Here is a 17,530-nt window from a genome sequence, read left to right on the forward strand (position 1 = left end):
TGTAAATAAAAACGGAATGCAATGATGTGGAAGTTTCAAAATTCCATATTTTATTCAGAATAGAACATAGATGACATATCAAATGTTTAAACTGAGAAAATGTATCATTTAAAGAGAAAAATTAGGTGATTTTAAATTTCATGACAACACATCTCAAAAAAGTTGGGACAAGGCCATGTTTACCACTGTGAGACATCCCCTTTTCTCTTTACAACAGTCTGTAAACGTCTGGGGACTGAGGAGACAAGTTGCTCAAGTTTAGGGATAGGAATGTTAACCCATTCTTGTCTAATGTAGGATTCTAGTTGCTCAACTGTCTTAGGTCTTTTTTGTCGTATCTTCCATTTTATGATGCGCCAAATGTTTTCTATGGGTGAAAGATCTGGACTGCAGGCTGGCCAGTTCAGTACCCGGACCCTTCTTCTACACAGCCATGATGCTGTAATTGATGCAGTATGTGGTTTGGCATTGTCATATTGGAAAATGCAAGGTCTTCCCTGAAAGAGACGTCGTCTGGATGGGAGCATATGTTGCTCTAGAACCTGGATATACCTTTCAGCATTGATGGTGTTTTTCCAGATGTGTAAGCTGCCCATGCCACACGCACTAATGCAACCCCATACCATCAGAGATGCAGGCTTCTGAACTGAGCGCTGATAACAACTCGGGTCGTCCTTCTCCTCTTTAGTCCGAATGACACAGCGTCCCTGATTTCTGTAAAGAACTTCAAATTTTGATTCGTCTGACCACAGAACAGTTTTCCACTTTGCCACAGTCCATTTTAAATGAGCCTTGGCCCAGAGAAGACGTCTGCGCTTCTGGATCATGTTTAGATACGGCTTCTTCTTTGAACTATAGAGTTTTAGCTGGCAACGGCAGATGGCACGGTGAATTGTGTTCACAGATAATGTTCTCTGGAAATATTCCTGAGCCCATTTTGTGATTTCCAATACAGAAGCATGCCTGTATGTGATGCAGTGCCGTCTAAGGGCCCGAAGATCACGGGCACCCAGTATGGTTTTCCAGCCTTGACCCTTACGCACAGAGATTCTTCCAGATTCTCTGAATCTTTTGATGATATTATGCACTGTAGATGATGATATGTTCAAACTCTTTACAATTTTACACTGTCGAACTCCTTTCTGATATTGCTCCACTATTTGTCGGCACAGAATTAGGGGGATTGGTGATCCTCTTCCCATCTTTACTTCTGAGAGCCACTGCCACTCCAAGATGCTCTTTTTATACCCAGTCATGTTAATGACCTATTGCCAATCAGTGGTTGCGTTAGACTTTTTCATTGTCCGTCATTTTGACGGACAGGGTCGTAAAAATTCCGTCATTGTCCATTATTATCTATCGTTTTATTTTAACTTTTAAATGACAATGTATATAGGCTATAAATGCTATATATTTAATAACTTGTGTTTTCATGGACTCATTTTCATTTAAAAATTAATTCACAGAACAAGCTTGTATTATTTAATCATTTATTTATGTATTTATGATGCAAAAAGATGAACAGAGATTCTGACGTTCGGTCACTTGTGAACCCATTTTCCCTCCGCTAAAAACATTGCGGCTGTTGTGCCTTAACAGGCATATGAACAATGTTATTTTACAACGTAGCAAGACAATTGCAGTTAAAATATGAACAGTTCACTACAATGATTTAAGTGACAATCTAATTTGACCTGTTTGCGTGAGCTCAAACCTTCCTTCTGGCCCGCATGGAGTTAAATTGGGAGCTCGCTTGTGCATAATCAAAGTCGTCAACAGAGACTGCTGCCGAGGCAATCGTCATTAAATTTTGCGTCTTTGCCTCGGACAGACGACTTCTCATTGACGTTTTAATTTTATTCTGAAGGCTGAACCCGCGCTCTGCTGCGACACTGGAGACTGGAATAACCAGCGCCACTTCAGCCAAAGTTCTGAAGTCGGGAAACATTTCTCCCAGGGAAGTGATCAGAAGCCGGCAAGAGCCTCTGAAAATTGGATTTCCCGACCCTGCTAGTACTCTCTTCATAGGGAGGAAATCCTGCAGCATGCGGTCTTTCTGCACCAGTGGTGCAGCTGCACCCCGCGTCTCGGCTCGGCGGAGCCTGGAACCTGACACGGAAGGTCTTAAATAAAACGAAGTTATGTTTAAATGTTAGTTTGTCTACCCGTGCTCTCATTAAAATGATAGTTTAGCAGATATTCGAGCAGTGATGTTCCTAAGCTTCCTAAGCTTGCTGGGGAAGAATACAATAAATCGACATTTGTTTCATTTTAAAAACAAGAAAACAACTAGCCTAAATGAGCGCTATTGTACAGGCAGGGAAACGACACAAACAACCCAATGCATCTCTTTTTTTAATAGCAAAAATGACGTGTCTTCTGCAGAGAAGGGAAACATTAATCCATCTCACTGTGCTAGTGGTTAGAAAAGTCAGAGCACGGTCAGGAGCGCGATGGGGGGAACAGCCTTGCGCAGTGGCTACAGTGTATACATGAGTAGCCTATAGAGATCTTGCAGTCACGTGACCAGAAAGTACACAACCCCCATCTTGTCGGTCAAAAACACCGCTGAATACTGCTGCACTCGTGTACAGAATGGATCAATTTCAACCGACAGACTACACGGCTCATTTTTCTAATGAACAGATAACTAGATATATGTCTAAAATAAACGATCTGCAGATTTGTGACGCTTATGGCTTACCGGACGGAGTTTTCACGACCGGATTTTGAACTGCCAGCGGAATACCCGGACGTGTATGATTACCTCATCAACTTTCCCTCGCTGTTCAGTGGTGAAGCACTGCGTGCTTATAAATCTCTGGACAGTTATCTTTACAGAAATTCAGGATTTGTCAGCGACTCAGATGTGGCATCTTGTAAACAAGAAAATAACAATCCTCATTGGATGGGTAATTCCAAATCGTCCGTCTTGTTTACATGGATCTGGCATTGGAGAGGTAGAGGCTTGGCAGTGGAGGTTTGAGTAGCTGTTTTCTGAGCTTAGTCAACAGGCCGGCTCTGCCTGTAGCCTCGCTTCTGCTCCCGGCGCTGCCTCCTTCGCTTTGCTTCCGATAACAATCCACAGAGACCCCGCTGGTCTCGCCCGGAATGTTTTTTTTTTTTTTTCTCGTCCGGAATGTTGTGCATGCGATGGAAATTGCTACAAACCGTCATTTTCTGCTGGAAACCAATGTCCAGTAAGTCCATACGGTTGTAGTGGATATTGAAGTCCGGTACAGACGAACAACACGCAAAAATACACACAAAAAACATAAAAAACGTGCACAGGTAGGGAGAGCTTGTAGCCGCAGCCGTTGTAGTAGAATTGTATATAGTAGGGTTTTCCAGAAGAAAAGGTAGAAGTAAAAGCAGAAGTAGAAGGCGGAATATGGAGTTTGACCAACACGATGGTGTCTGTCACAATCTGGATCGGCTGTGACGTCACATGCAAGTGCTCCATACACTGAACATCAAGACTCGCCGCAACGTCGGCTCAGATTGAAAGTGACGGCAGTGAAGACTATGTATACTGTATGTAAGAAAACTCTGCCACAACTTGCCAATCATTTCAATTGTGTGTTTCATTATGTTTTGTTATTATTAGGCTATTATTGTTATTGGTAATGGTAACGGTAAACATCCGTCAAAATGACCGACGGCCTTCAGATTTTTCCGTCATAGCTAAAAAAAATCCGTCAATGATGGACAATTGTCGGTTAACGCGACCTATGTTGCCAATTGACCTAATGAGTTGCAATTTGGTCCTCCAGCTGTTCCGTTTTTGTACCTTTAACTTTTCCAGCCTCTTATTGCCCCTGTCCCAACTTTTTTGAGATGTTGGCAATTCCATGTAAATGTCAACCTCACCATGCAAAAATAAAGCAACATGTAATACATCAAAAGCACTCCCAGAGATATCACCTAGGCCTATATTTTACAGATGTGAATAAGTTGAACCAATTTGTAACCAACCTAATATGTCACTGTCAATCTTTCTTTCTTATAATGTAAACCCCAAGCTAAAATCAACTTTGATCATGTACAATTCTATATTATTGCCACAAGCCACAGAAATGTATGCTAAAATCCACAAAACAGCAAAACAATAGCCATCCTAAATATTATTTAAGAACTTTGATAGTTTTAGCTGATATTTAGAGTTTTTCAAAGGGTTATGGTGGTTAAATTGCTGATTTTTCTAAACATATGCCATGTCTATTTCAGACGCGTCACATCCATAACGGAATTTTGTCACATCCATAACGCTGACTTTTCCTTCCGAAACTCTGCATGAAATACAAAATATTTTAAACAAAGATTTTTTAATATTCACCTTGGACCCCTCTATCAAACGGATATCTCCATTTCGACATTAGGTTTACAATTTCACAGAGTTTGATAAAAATGTACAGTCACCCAAGAAAAGTGATACTTTTTCTGTCACATCCATAACGCATCTTTTATTGGCATTTTCTGGCATGCCCTAGATGTGCTATGGGAATTGTTCTTGTTCTATCACTTCTCCAGTATGGTACAGCCTTAAAATATGCAACACCTGTTTAAATACTGGGAGACAATAAAACATGCACTGGGTCATTTGTTGCCATTTTGAGTTCAAGTGTCACGTCCATAACGCTGGAATTGCTCTCGTGTTGCTGTCATGAAATTTCAAATGAGCCAATATTTGGCATAAAATTTCAAAATGTCTCACTTTCGACATTTGATATGTTGTCTATGTTCTATTGTGAATACAATATCAGTTTTTGAGATTTGTAAATTATTGCATTCCGTTTTTATTTACAATTTGTACTTTGTCCCAACTTTTTTGGAATCGGGGTTGTACTAGTGTATCTCAAAAAATTAGAATATTGTGAAAAAGTTCAATATTTTCCATCAGTTATTTAAGAAAGTGAAAGTTATATATTATAGACTCATTACACATAAACTAAAATGCTTCAAGCATTTTTCTGTTTTAATTTTAATCAGTATGGCATACAGTACAAAAACATAAAAAAAACCCATCTCAAAATATTAGAATATTTCATTTCGAGTTTGAGTAAAACAGTATGAACACAGTGTATCTCTCGGTCTAGTTCAGTACACACAACCACAATCATGGGGAAGACTGCTGACTTGACTGTTGTCCAGAAGATGATCATTGATGCCCTCCACAAGGAGGGTAAGCCACAAAAGGTCATTGCTGAAAAGGGTGGCTGGAAAAGGTGCACAAGCAACAAGGATGGCCGCAGTCTTGAGAGGATTGTCAAGAAAAGTTGATTCAAGAACTTGGGAGAGCTTCACAAGGAGTGGACTGAGGCTGGTGTCAGTGGATCAAGACCCATCACGAACAGACATCTTCAAGAAAGGGGATACAACTTTCGCATTCCTAATATTAAGCTACTCCTGAGCCAGAGACAATGTCAGAAGTGTCTTATCTGGGCTAAGGAGAGAAAGAAATGGACTGTTGCTCAGTGGTCCAAAGTCCTCTTTTCAGATGAAAGTACATTTTGCATTTAATTTGGAAATGACGGTTCTAGAGTCTGGAGGAAGAGTGGAGAGGCACAGAATCCAAGGTGTTTGAAGCCCAGTGTGAAGTTTCCACAGTTTGTGATGATTTGGGGTGCCATGTCATCTGCTGGTGTTGGTCCACTGTATTTTATCAAGTCCAAAGTCAACACAGCCATCTACCAGGAGATTTTAGAGCACTTCATGCTTCCATCTGCTGACGAGCTTTTTGGAGATGCTGATTTCCTTTTCCAGCAGGACTTAGCACTTAGGGGCTGGACTTTCCACTTCTCTGGAGTCGCCCGTGGTGAGCGGCGGCAGGCTGGTGTGGGCTTGCTTATAGCTCCCCAGCTCAGCCGCCATGTGTTGGAGTTTACCCCAGTGAACGAGAGGGTCGCCTCTCTGCGCCTTCGGATTGGGGAGAGGGCTCTTGCTGTTGTTTGTGCCTACGGGCCAAATAGCAGTATAGAGTATCCGGCCTTCTTGGAGTCCCTGGGAGAGGTACTGAGGGGTGCTCAGACTGGGGACTCCATTGTGCTACTGGGGGACTTCAATGCTCACGTGGGCGACGACAGTGTCACCTGGAGGGGCGTGGTTGGGAGGAACGGCCTCCCCGATCTGAACCCGAGTGGTGTTTTGTTATTGGACTTCTGTGCTAGTCACGGTTTGTCCATAACGAACACCATGTTCGAGCATAGGGGTGTCCATAAGTGCACGTGGCACCAGGACACCTTAGGTCGGAGGTCGATGATCGACTTTGTAGTCGTTTCATCTGATCTCCAGCCCTATGTCTTGGACACTCGGGTGAAGAGAGGGGCTGAGCTGTCAACTGATCACCACCTGGTGGTGAGTTGGATCCTCTGGCGGAGGAGGAAGTTGGACAGACCTGGCAGGCCTAAACGTATGGTGAGGGTCTGCTGGGAACGTCTGGCCGAGCACTCTGTTGGGGAGGTCTTTAACTCCCACCTCCGGGAGAGCTTTTCCCAGCTTCCGAGGGAGGCGGGGGACATTGAGTCTGAGTGGACCATGTTCTCTACCTCCATTGTGGACGCAGCTGTTCGGAGCTGTGGCCGCAAGGTCTCCGGTGCCTGTCGTGGCGGCAATCCCCGAACCCGGTGGTGGACACCGGAAGTAAGGGATGCCGTCAAGCTGAAGAAGGAGTCCTATCGGGCCATGTTGACCTCCGGGACTCCTGAGGCAGCCGACGGGTATCGGCAGGCCAGGCGTGCTGCAGCTCGGGCAGTTGCGGAGGCAAAAACTCGGAACTGGGAGGAGTTCGGGGAGGCCATGGAGAAGGACTATCGGTCGGCCTCGAAGAAATTCTGGCAAACCGTCCGGTGCCTCAGGAGGGGGAAGCAGTACTCTGCCAACACTGTTTACAGTGCGGGTGGGGAGCTGTTGACCTCGACTGCGGACATTGTCGGGCGATGGAAGGAATACTTTGAGGATCTCCTCAATCCCACCATCATGTCTTCCACTGAGGAGACTGAGGCTGATGACTCAGAGGTGGACTCGTCCATTACCCAAGCCGAAGTCACTGAGGTGGTTTGCAAGCTCCTCGGTGGCAAGGCACCGGGGGTGGATGAGATCCGCCCTGAGTATCTCAAGTCTCTGGATGTTGTGGGGCTGTCTTGGTTGACATGCCTCTGCAACATCGCGTGGCGGTCGGGGACAGTGCCTCTGGAGTGGCAGACTGGGGTGGTGGTCCCTCTTTTTAAGAAAGGGGACCGGAGAGTGTGCTCCAATTATAGGGGAATCACACTTCTCAGCCTCCCAGGGAAAGTTTACTCCAGGGTACTGGAGAGGAGAATTCGACCAATAGTCGAACCTCGGATCCAGGAGGAACAATGCGGTTTTCGTCCTGGTCGCGGAACACTGGACCAGCTCTATACCCTTCATAGGGTGCTCGAGGGTTCATGGGAGTTTGCCCAACCAATCCACATGTGCTTTGTGGATCTGGAGAAGGCATTCGACCGTGTCCCCCATGGTATTCTGTGGGGGGTGCTTCGGGAGTATGGGGTTCGGGGCTCTTTGCTAAGGGCTGTCCGGTCCCTGTACGAACGGAGCAGGAGTCTGGTTCGCATTGCCGGCAGTAAGTCAGACCTGTTCCCAGTGCATGTTGGACTCCGGCAGGGCTGCCCTTTGTCACCGGTTCTGTTCATAATTTTTATGGACAGAATTTCTAGGCGCAGCCAGGGGCCGGAAGGAATCCTGTTTGGGAACCACAGGATTTCATCTCTGCTTTTTGCGGATGATGTTGTCCTGTTGGCTTCTTCAAACCAGGACCTTCAGCATGCACTGGGGCGGTTTGCAGTCGAGTGTGAAGCGGCTGGGATGAGAATCAGCACCTCCAAGTCCGAGGCCATGGTTCTCGACCGGAAAAGGGTGGCTTGCCCTCTCCAGGTTGGTGGAGAAGTCCTGCCTCAAGTGGAGGAGTTTAAGTATCTCGGGATCTTGTTCACGAGTGAGGGAAGGATGGAGCGTGAGATCGACAGGCGGATCGGTGCAGCCTCCGCAGTGATGCGGTCACTTTACCGGTCCGTCGTGGTGAAGAAGGAGCTGAGCCAAAAGGCGAAGCTCTCAATTTACCGGTCGATCTACGTTCCGACTCTCACCTATGGTCATGAGCTTTGGGTAATGACAGAAAGAACAAGATCACGGATACAAGCGGCTGAAATGAGTTTCCTTCGCAGGGTGGCTGGGCGCTCCCTTAGAGATAGGGTGAGAAGCACAGTCACTCGGGAGGAGCTCGGAGTAGAGCCGCTGCTCCTCCACATCGAGAGGAACCAGCTGAGGTGGCTCGGGCATCTTTTTCGGATGCCTCCTGGACGCCTCCCTGGGGAGGTGTTCCAGGCATGTCCCCCCGGGAGGAGGCCCCGGGGAAGACCCAGGACACGCTGGAGGGACTATGTCTCTCGGCTGGCCTGGGAACGCCTCGGTGTTCTTCCCGAGGAGCTGGCCGAGGTGTCTGGGGAAAGGGAAGTTTGGGCTTCCATGCTTAGACTGCTGCCTCCGCGACCCGGTCCCGGATAAGCGGAAGAAGACGAGACGAGACGAGACGAGACTTAGCACCTACCCACAGTGCCAAAACTACTACCAAATGGTTTGCTGACCATGATATTACTGTGTTTGATTGGCTAGCCAACTTGCCTGACCTGAACTCCATAGAGAATCTATGGGGTATTGTCAAGAGGAAGATGAGAAACACCCAATCCAAAAATACAGATACGCTGAAGGCCACTATCAAAGCAACTTGGGCTTCAATAACACCTCAGCAGTGCCACAGACTGATCACCTCCATGCCACACCGCATTGATACAGTAATTCATGGTAAAGGAGCCCCAACCAAGTATTGAGTGTATAAATGAATATACTTTTCAGAAGTTGGACATTTCTGTATTGTAAATCCTTTTTTTGATTGATCTTAGGGAATATTCTAATAATTTGAGATACTGGATTTCTGATTTTCATGAGCTATAAGCCATAATCATCAAAATTAAAACAAGAAAGGCTTTAAATATTTCACTTTACATGTAATGAATATAGAATATATGAAAGTTTACCTTTTTGAATTAAATTATGAAAAAAAAGGAACTTTTTCATGGGATTCTAATTTTTTGAGATGCACTAGTATATATATATATAGTGTGTGTGTGTGTGTGTATATATATATATATATATATATATATATATATATATATATATATATCTCAGTTGGATAGTACAGTGGTAATGCTCACTGACTACGACGCGGGCAAAACATCATCCAGTAAGGGTCCTTAGGCAAGACCCCTCATGATATATCAGCCTACCTCAGGAATGAGTGAAGACATAACTGATAGAGTCATACCGGCTCAGACGTTGCCCGGGTCAACAAGGTCTGCGTCAGTTGCTAGGGAACCAGGGCAAACTGATGAGAAATGGGCTACTGGAACAAGACATCGATGGATGAGGACAGAAAATATGGATTTGCTGGAATGCTACTATACAAGCAATCCCAGAGAGAGGGGATACATGCAGCGAATGTGGGACCATTGGATACTTCGAAACCCACAATCAAGGCTAACAAAGAAACAGCGGAGATGTCATCATCATCCCCACAACCAGAGATTGGGTACCAGGCCCCTCAACACAAGAGCTGACCTGAGAAGGAAGATCCTGACCCGACTGGAAACCTGGAGCCCCCGACAAATACCGAAGCTGAGTTGCCAAGTTGCCAAGATCTACTAGTAGATATGAATGCTGCTCTGAAGACAATCTCCACAAGAACCATCACTGAGACCAACAAGCTGATACACAGTACAGCAACAGTAATCATGGAGATGCTTGGACACAAAACTGCCAAACAACGACTAACAGCTCTGGCCACCCGGTTGAAGAGATACACCAAGGAGGGAGAGGCCAGGAGAATAAACAAGCTGTTCTCCACTGAACCAGCCAAGGTGTACTCTCAGTGGTAGGGGAACAACAACCGGTCAGACCCACCAAGAGCTGAGGTGGAAAAATACTGGAAAGACATATGGAAAGGCATCACACAACACCGATGCCCAATGGTTAGTGGACCTAAGAGCTGACCACAGCAACCTCCCAGAACAAGAACCAGTAACCATCTCAATGGCAGATGTCCAAGAAAGAGTGTCAAAGATTGGACAGCACCAGGCCCTGATATGATCCATACGTACTGGCTGAAGAAGCTAACTGCACTCCATGAATGCCTAGCAGCACAGATGAACCAGCTGCTGAGAGATGAGACCCACCCAGAATGGCTAACCCAAGGCAGGTCAGTCCTAATCATGAAGGACCCCCAGAAGGGACCCATCCCATTCAACTACCAGCCAATTACCTGTCTCTGCACAACATGGAAGGCCCTGTGAGGGCCTTCATCAAATGCTTACTCATCAAAAATGAGTAAGCATGTGGCTCAATACATGAGCGAGGCACAGAAAGGGATTGGCAGTAACACCAGAGGAGCCAAGCACCAGCTACTGGTCGATAGAACAGTCGCCCGAGACTGTAAGAAGAGACAGACCAACCTGTGCACTGCCTGGATTGACTACAAGAAAGCCTACTACTCAATGCCACACACATGGATACTGGAATGTCTGGAACTGTATAAGATCAACAGGAACCTAAGGACCTTCATCCAGAACTCAATGGAAATGTGGAAGACAACCCTAGAGGCCAACTCAAAACCCATTGCCCAAGTCAACATCAAGTGCGGCATATACCAAGGCGCTATCACCACTGCTGTTCTGCATAGGCCTGAACCCCCTCAGTCGGATCATCACGAAGAGCGGCTACGGGTACCGATTCCGTAGTGGGGCAACAATCAGCCACCTGCTCTACATGGATGACATCAAGCTGTATGCCAGGAACGAGCGAGAAATAGACTCGCTGATCCACACCACCCGGATCTACAGCGATGACATAGGGATGTCATTCGGATTGGACAAGTGTGGCCGGATGGTCTCAAAGAGAGGCAAGATGATCCGGACTGAGGGGATTGACCTACCAGAGGGCAACATAGGTGATATCCAAGACAGCTACAAGTACCTTGGCATCCCACAGGCTAATGGAAACCATGAAGAGGCCACAAGGAAGTCAACCACAGCCAAATACCTCCAGAGAGTAAGGCAGGTCCTGAAAAGTCAGCTGAATGGTAAGAACAAGGTCCGAGCCATCAACATGTACGCACTACCAGTCATCAGATACCCCGCTGGTATCATAAACTGGCCAAAGGAGGAGATAGAAGCCACAGATATCAAGACTAGAAAGCTCCTCACCATGCATGGAGGGTTCCACCCTAAGTCCAGCACCCAGAGACTATACACTAAGCGGAAAGAGGGAGGCCGAGGGCTAGTGAGCGTCAAGACCACGGTCCAGGATGAAACATCAAAAATCCGAGAATACATCAGAAAGATGGCCCCAAAGGATGAACTGCTAAGTGAATGTCTCAGGCAGCAGAACCCTGATGAGAGCGCAGAGGAGGAGGAACAGACAACCTGGAGGGACAAACCCCTACATGGCATGTATCACCATCAGATAGAGGAAGTGGCTGATATCAAGAAATCCTACCAGTGGCTGGATAATGCAGGACTGATAGACAGCACAGAGGCACTAATCATGGCAGCACAAGAACAGGCCATAAGCACAAGAGCCATAGAGGCCAGGATCTACCAGAGTAGATCAGACCCAAGATGCAGACTGTGCAAAGAAGCCCCTGAAACAGTCCAGCACATAGTAGCAGGGTGTAAGATGCTAGCTGGATCAGCGTGCATGGAGAGGCACAACCAAGTGGCTGGGATAGTATACAGGAACATCTGCAACCAGTATGGAATAGAAGTACCCAAGTCCCAATGGGCCATACCACAGAAGGTGGCTGAGAACAACAGAACCAAGGTTCTGTGGGACTTCAGCTTCCAGACTGACAAACAGATCCTGGCTAACCAACCGGACATAGTGGTGGTGGACAAAGAGCAGAAGAGGGTGTAGTGATAGATGTGGCGATCCCAGCTGACGCTAACATCAGGAAGAAGGAACATGAGAAACTTGAGAAGTATCAAGGGTTGAAAGAGCAGCTGGAACGGATGTGGAAGGTCAAGGGTTGCGTGGTCCCCGTGGTAATGGGGGCACTTGGGGCAGTAACCCCCAAACTGGGAGAGTGGCTCCAGCAAATCCCAGGAACAACATCTGAAGCCTCAGTCCAGAAGAGCGCAGTACTAGGAACATCGAAGATACTGCGCAGAACCCTCAAACTCCCAGGCCTCTGGTAGAGGACCCGAGCTTGAGGATGACATGGATAGTTTGGGTTAACATTCCTATCCCTAAACTTGAGCAACTTGTCTCCTCAGTCCCCAGACATTTACAGACTGTTGTAAAGAGAAAAGGGGATGTCTCACAGTGGTAAACATGACCTTGTCCCAACTTTTTTGAGATGTGCTGTTATGAAATTTAAAATCACCTATTTTTTCTCTTTAAATGATACATTTTCTCAGTTTAAACATTTGATATGTCATTTTTGTTCTATTCTGAATAAAATATGGAATTTTGAAACTTCCACATCATTGCATTCCGTTTTTATTTACAATTTGTACTTTGTCCCAACTTTTTTGGAATCGGGGTTGTGTGTGTGTGTGTGTGTGTGTGTGTGTGTATTGAATGTGCATGCATACTCAGAAACTGCCAGCAATACAGTAATGATTTAACATCAGCATAATGGTTTGATTGATTTATTTAATGTCTGGAAAAGTAAATGGTATTTTATTTTTTACATTTAAAATTTTTAACAATGAAAAGGAAAAAAAGAATTTTAACCACTGTACAGGTTATGTACAAAAACCTTTAACGTTAAATCCGCTGCTTCAGGCCACTTTGTAATTAAATCTGTTAAAAAAAATAAAACACCATACACCGATATCACAATATCCAGATACTGTTGATAATGATACAGGTGCAATTTAACATATTGTGATGATGTAAACAACGTGATATCCATCCATCCATCCATCCATCCATCCATCCATTATCTGTAGCCGATTATCCTGTCCTACAGGGTCGCAGGCAAGCTGGAGCCTATCCCAGCTGACTATGGGCGAGGTACACCCTAGACAAGTCACCAGGTCATCGCAGGGTTCATACAGAGACAAACAACCATTCACACTCACGGTCAATTTAGAGCCACCAATTAGCCTAACCTGCATGGCTTTGGACTGTGGGGGAAGCCCACACGGACACGGGGAGAACATGCAAACTCCACACAGAAAGGCCCTCGTTGGCCGTGAACCCAGGACCTTCTTGCTGTGAGGCGACAGTGCTAACCACTACACCACCGTGCCGCCCCGATGTGATATATATATTGTGACTTTTTTTCATCTCATTTGAGGAAAACTCAGGATATGTTTAAAATTAGCAGTGTGCCCTTATGTCACTTCCTGCTTCAGTTTATGTTGTTACGTTGGAGTGGAAGAGTCAAATGGCTGAAGATAGATTACAAAACTGCTATTTTGCGGTCGGGGTTTAAACAGAACAAAAAATGAACCACAGTCTGCCATGAATTGTTACATGTAAACTATTAATAAAAAAAATCAATACAGTGTTTTTGAGAATCGATACAGTATGACAACGCATAATATCTCGATACTCAAGTGTACTGATATTTTCTTGCACCCCTAATATCCACAATATCTTAGAAAAGCATATTGTATCTTATTTTATCATATCAGTATTACATCATTGTGTCCCCAGTCCTGTTGACGTTTATTATGCTGATTATAAATTGAGGGTTTTTGGTTTTTGTTATTTTACACCTATCTCTTTGTAAATTATACTCAAATATACCATTAAGAAAGAGATTTCAGGGGAAGAACTCTCCTCGGATTATCTTTGCGAAGAAGATGCATGTCCTTAGTCACCCATCTCCCTTCATGCTCCATCAGCTTTCCTTTTTTTCAGTATATTTGTGGGTCTCTGCACTGGTTGACACATTTCAGGATTTGCAGTCAGTAGTGTGACAACGTTGAGCAGTATGCACTATGGGCTGGTACACTATTATTTTTTTGCATTTTCATGCAGGCTGAATAAAACAAGGAAGCGGTCTTTTATTTTGGAATCTTCATATGATTTTGATGAATTTACTTGTACTATGTGGTGATCATTTTTACTGACAATTCTTAATGTAAAAAATATAAACGCTCCAATTATCTCTCATTATGCATCTTAACTAATTGTATTATTTATTTTGTTTTGCTTTTTCTGTTCATTGTGTGTCTGGTTGTTTTGTGGATGGATTTTCCACTGACCTTTAGATGCCAAGGGAAGCTATTTAATTTGAACCCTTGTGCTGAGCTGAAACATGGTCACCACTGTTCTTATTCACATAGCTTAATTTTCCACTAATACCTTTTTTTAAGGATTTATTTATTTACCAATATATTTTCTTTTTTGATTTTGTTGTGTGTCATGTAGATGCGTTTTCTGCTGCTCTTCAGTCGCCAAGGGAAGCTCCGGCTGCAGAAGTGGTTCCTGCCCCTGGCTGAGCGAGAGAAGAAGAAGATCATACGTGACATGACCACCATGGTGCTGGCACGAAAACCACGCACGTGTAACTTCCTGCACTGGAGAGATCTGAAAATTGTCTATAAGAGGTGAGGAGGCTCCAGCTAGAAAAACCAAAAGTGATTCCTGTCCATGCTTTGCTTTAAAAAGGTCTCAGTTTATCAGAGAATTGACCATTCTCATACTTCTCTGTTCATGAATGCAGAAACCTAAGTAGTAGTGTTTCAGAACTTCTGGTGAACAAAGGCAGTAAGTAAAACTCTCCATTCCTGCAGTGTCCATAAATTTACAAATAATTTAGGCTAACTCATTTCCCACCATTGAGTTTGTCAGAATGCAATGGCTTTGTGCTATTCACTGCGCTTAGGAAGAGCATTTTAAGAGGCAGTATGTACACGTGTAGCCAGCATTATAAAGAATCTGACTCCTCAAAACTGGACATACATGGGGCTGTTTTCAATTTGAATGGACAGATCAAATATCTGTTGTCTGTCAAAAACATATTGTCGGACAAACTCGGAAAAACCAGCAGTGTGTGTGTGTGACCTGATCCTACTGCACACCACTTCTTCCTTTAAGTGAGTTAACTATTATAAATACACTGCATAGAATACATAATAATAATAATAGGCAAGGCAAGTTTATTTATATAGCACATTTCATACACAGTGGCAGTTCAATGTGCTTTACAGAAGCAAAAGCAAAACAGTAAACAATAGAAAATAAAACTACATAAAATAAATGGGGAAGAAAATTAATAAGAATTAAACAATAGTAGAAATAAAATAATAAAATGAGATAAAAGTTCAATTTAAAAAAAAACAGAATAAAATAGAATAAAAGTTAAGTAAAATTTAAAACATGGAGAGACTGTAAAAGTAAAGAGTTTAAAACATGTAGAGATGGCAATATTAATAATTTAGCAGAAAGCATCTGAAAACAGCTTGGTCTTTAATCTAGATTTGAAGCTGCCAACAGCAGGAGCATTTTTGATGTCCTCTGGCAGTTGGTTCCATAGCTGCTTCACAGCTGCTTCATAGCATAGTAGCTAAAAGCTGCTTCACCACACTTTGTTTTAACAACAGGTTTTAACGGTAAATTTTTCTGCTGTGATCTGGTAGATCTGATTGGGTTAGGCCGCTGCAACATATCAGAGAGGTAATTGGGCCCTGTACCATTTAGAGATTTGTACACCAGCAGCAATGCTTTAAAGTCAATTCTGTAGCTTACTGGAAGCCAGTGAAGGGACCTCAGCCCATGTTTACATTAGACCGTATCAGCGAATCATCAGATTAACCTTTTTAAAACGATTAGTGTGCACACAGCAACACCAATACACGATTCGCCTGCACACAGCAACACCAATACACGGATACGCTCGGCTCCGCAGGCATCCTGCGCTCCAAATCACTCCACCCTGAACAGCGAGTGCCCTCTGGAGGGTGCGCACTCCGGCCCTGCGCAGCTCACAGAGCACGCGAGTGAAGTGCACAAGCTGTGATTCGGGACTGAGCCGCTGTGTGTGTGATCCCAGCGCATATCACTTACCACTTGCAAGTGGAAGGATGGCAAGCCTAAAGACAATCATAACTACACAATGGGCAGTATTTGCATCAGTATTTGCAGTATTTTCATAATTTTATACTCTTTAATGAAAGGTGATACAAGGCGGAAGTCCGCGCCGTTTTTCAGCAGTCGCGTCACATGACCAACGCCAGCGAATCAGGAAGGTGGATGTCACAGTGACGTTGTCCAATGACGACGCCAGCTAGAGCTCAGCACAGCGTATCTGCGTATTCTCAATGTTTACACAGCACCGGAGCTGACACGATCTAGATTGAATACGTGGACGCTGGCGGATTCCCGTTTCCCGGCGTTTCCAGGCGGTTTAATGTAAACGGACAGTGCATCCGCGAAGAAAACGAGACAGATACGGTCTAATGTAAACTTGGCCTTAGAATTGGAGTAATGTGTTCTGTTCTTTTTGTTTGTGTGAGAACCCTAGCTGCTGCATTTTGAACCAGCTGAAGTCGTTTGACAGGTTTTTTTTTGGCAGGCCTGTGAAAAGGCCATTGCAGTAATCAACCCTACTAGAGATGAAGGCATGTATAAGTTTTTCCAGATCATTTTTTGACATAAGTCCTCTTAGTTTGGAAATGTTTTTTAGGTGATAAAATGCCATTTTAGTGATTGCTTTCATGTGCCTGTCAAAGTTTAGCTCGCTGTCAATGAAAACACCAAGATTTTTAACCATTTCTTTTGTTTTAATCCCCTTTGTGTCAAGAATAGTGGTAATCCTGAGTCTTTCATCTTTTTTTCCAAATAGAATTACTTCTGTTTTATCTGTGTTCAGCTGAAGAAAATTTTGTGACATCCAGTTGTTGATTTGATCGATACACTGGTAGAGACATTCAGGGGGGCATAATCATTAGGTGATAGAGCAAGATAAATTTGGGTATCATCTGCATAGCAGTGATACAAAATTGAATTGTTCTTGATAATTTGCCCAAGTGGGAGCATATAAAGGTTGAATAGTAATGGTCCAAGAATCAACCCCTGGGGGACACCACAGGTCAAGGACATTGACGCTGAGGAACAATTTCCCAGGGTAACAAAGAAGCTTCTATCTTTTAAGTATGATTTTAACCAATTGATAACTTTACCAGTCAACCCAACCCAATGTTCAAGTTGATATAGCAGTATGTTGTGATCAACAGTATCAAAAGCTGCACTGAGGTCCAGTAATACCAGGACCGATGTTTTTCCTGCATCAGTATTAAGACGTAATAATAATAATAATAATAATAATAATAATAATAATAATTTATTTCTTAAAAACGCATATTCACATAGAAATCTCAATGCTTTTTACAGTAAGAATCATAAAAAATACTCAAAAAAAGATACAAATAGCTAATAAAAAAAATAATAATCATGGTGGTTAATCACTTAAACAAAAATGTCTTTA

At 44.0% G+C, this 17,530-nt stretch overlaps 1 protein-coding gene across 2 annotated transcripts in view; it reads left to right on the plus strand.

Annotated features, from left to right (window-relative positions):
• Positions 1-17,530, plus strand: part of ap1s3b (adaptor related protein complex 1 subunit sigma 3b) — a 64,579-nt gene that overhangs the window by 25,627 nt on the left and 21,422 nt on the right. For both annotated transcript variants that reach the window (XM_060906079.1, XM_060906080.1), the window contains exon 2: positions 14,473-14,651. In XM_060906079.1, coding sequence (XP_060762062.1) covers positions 14,473-14,651 — 179 coding nt within the window. The remainder of the gene's footprint in view (positions 1-14,472; positions 14,652-17,530) is intronic.

This window comes from Neoarius graeffei, chromosome 23 (assembly GCF_027579695.1).
Source record: "Neoarius graeffei isolate fNeoGra1 chromosome 23, fNeoGra1.pri, whole genome shotgun sequence".
In the NCBI taxonomy this organism is placed as follows: Eukaryota; Metazoa; Chordata; class Actinopteri; order Siluriformes; family Ariidae; genus Neoarius; species Neoarius graeffei.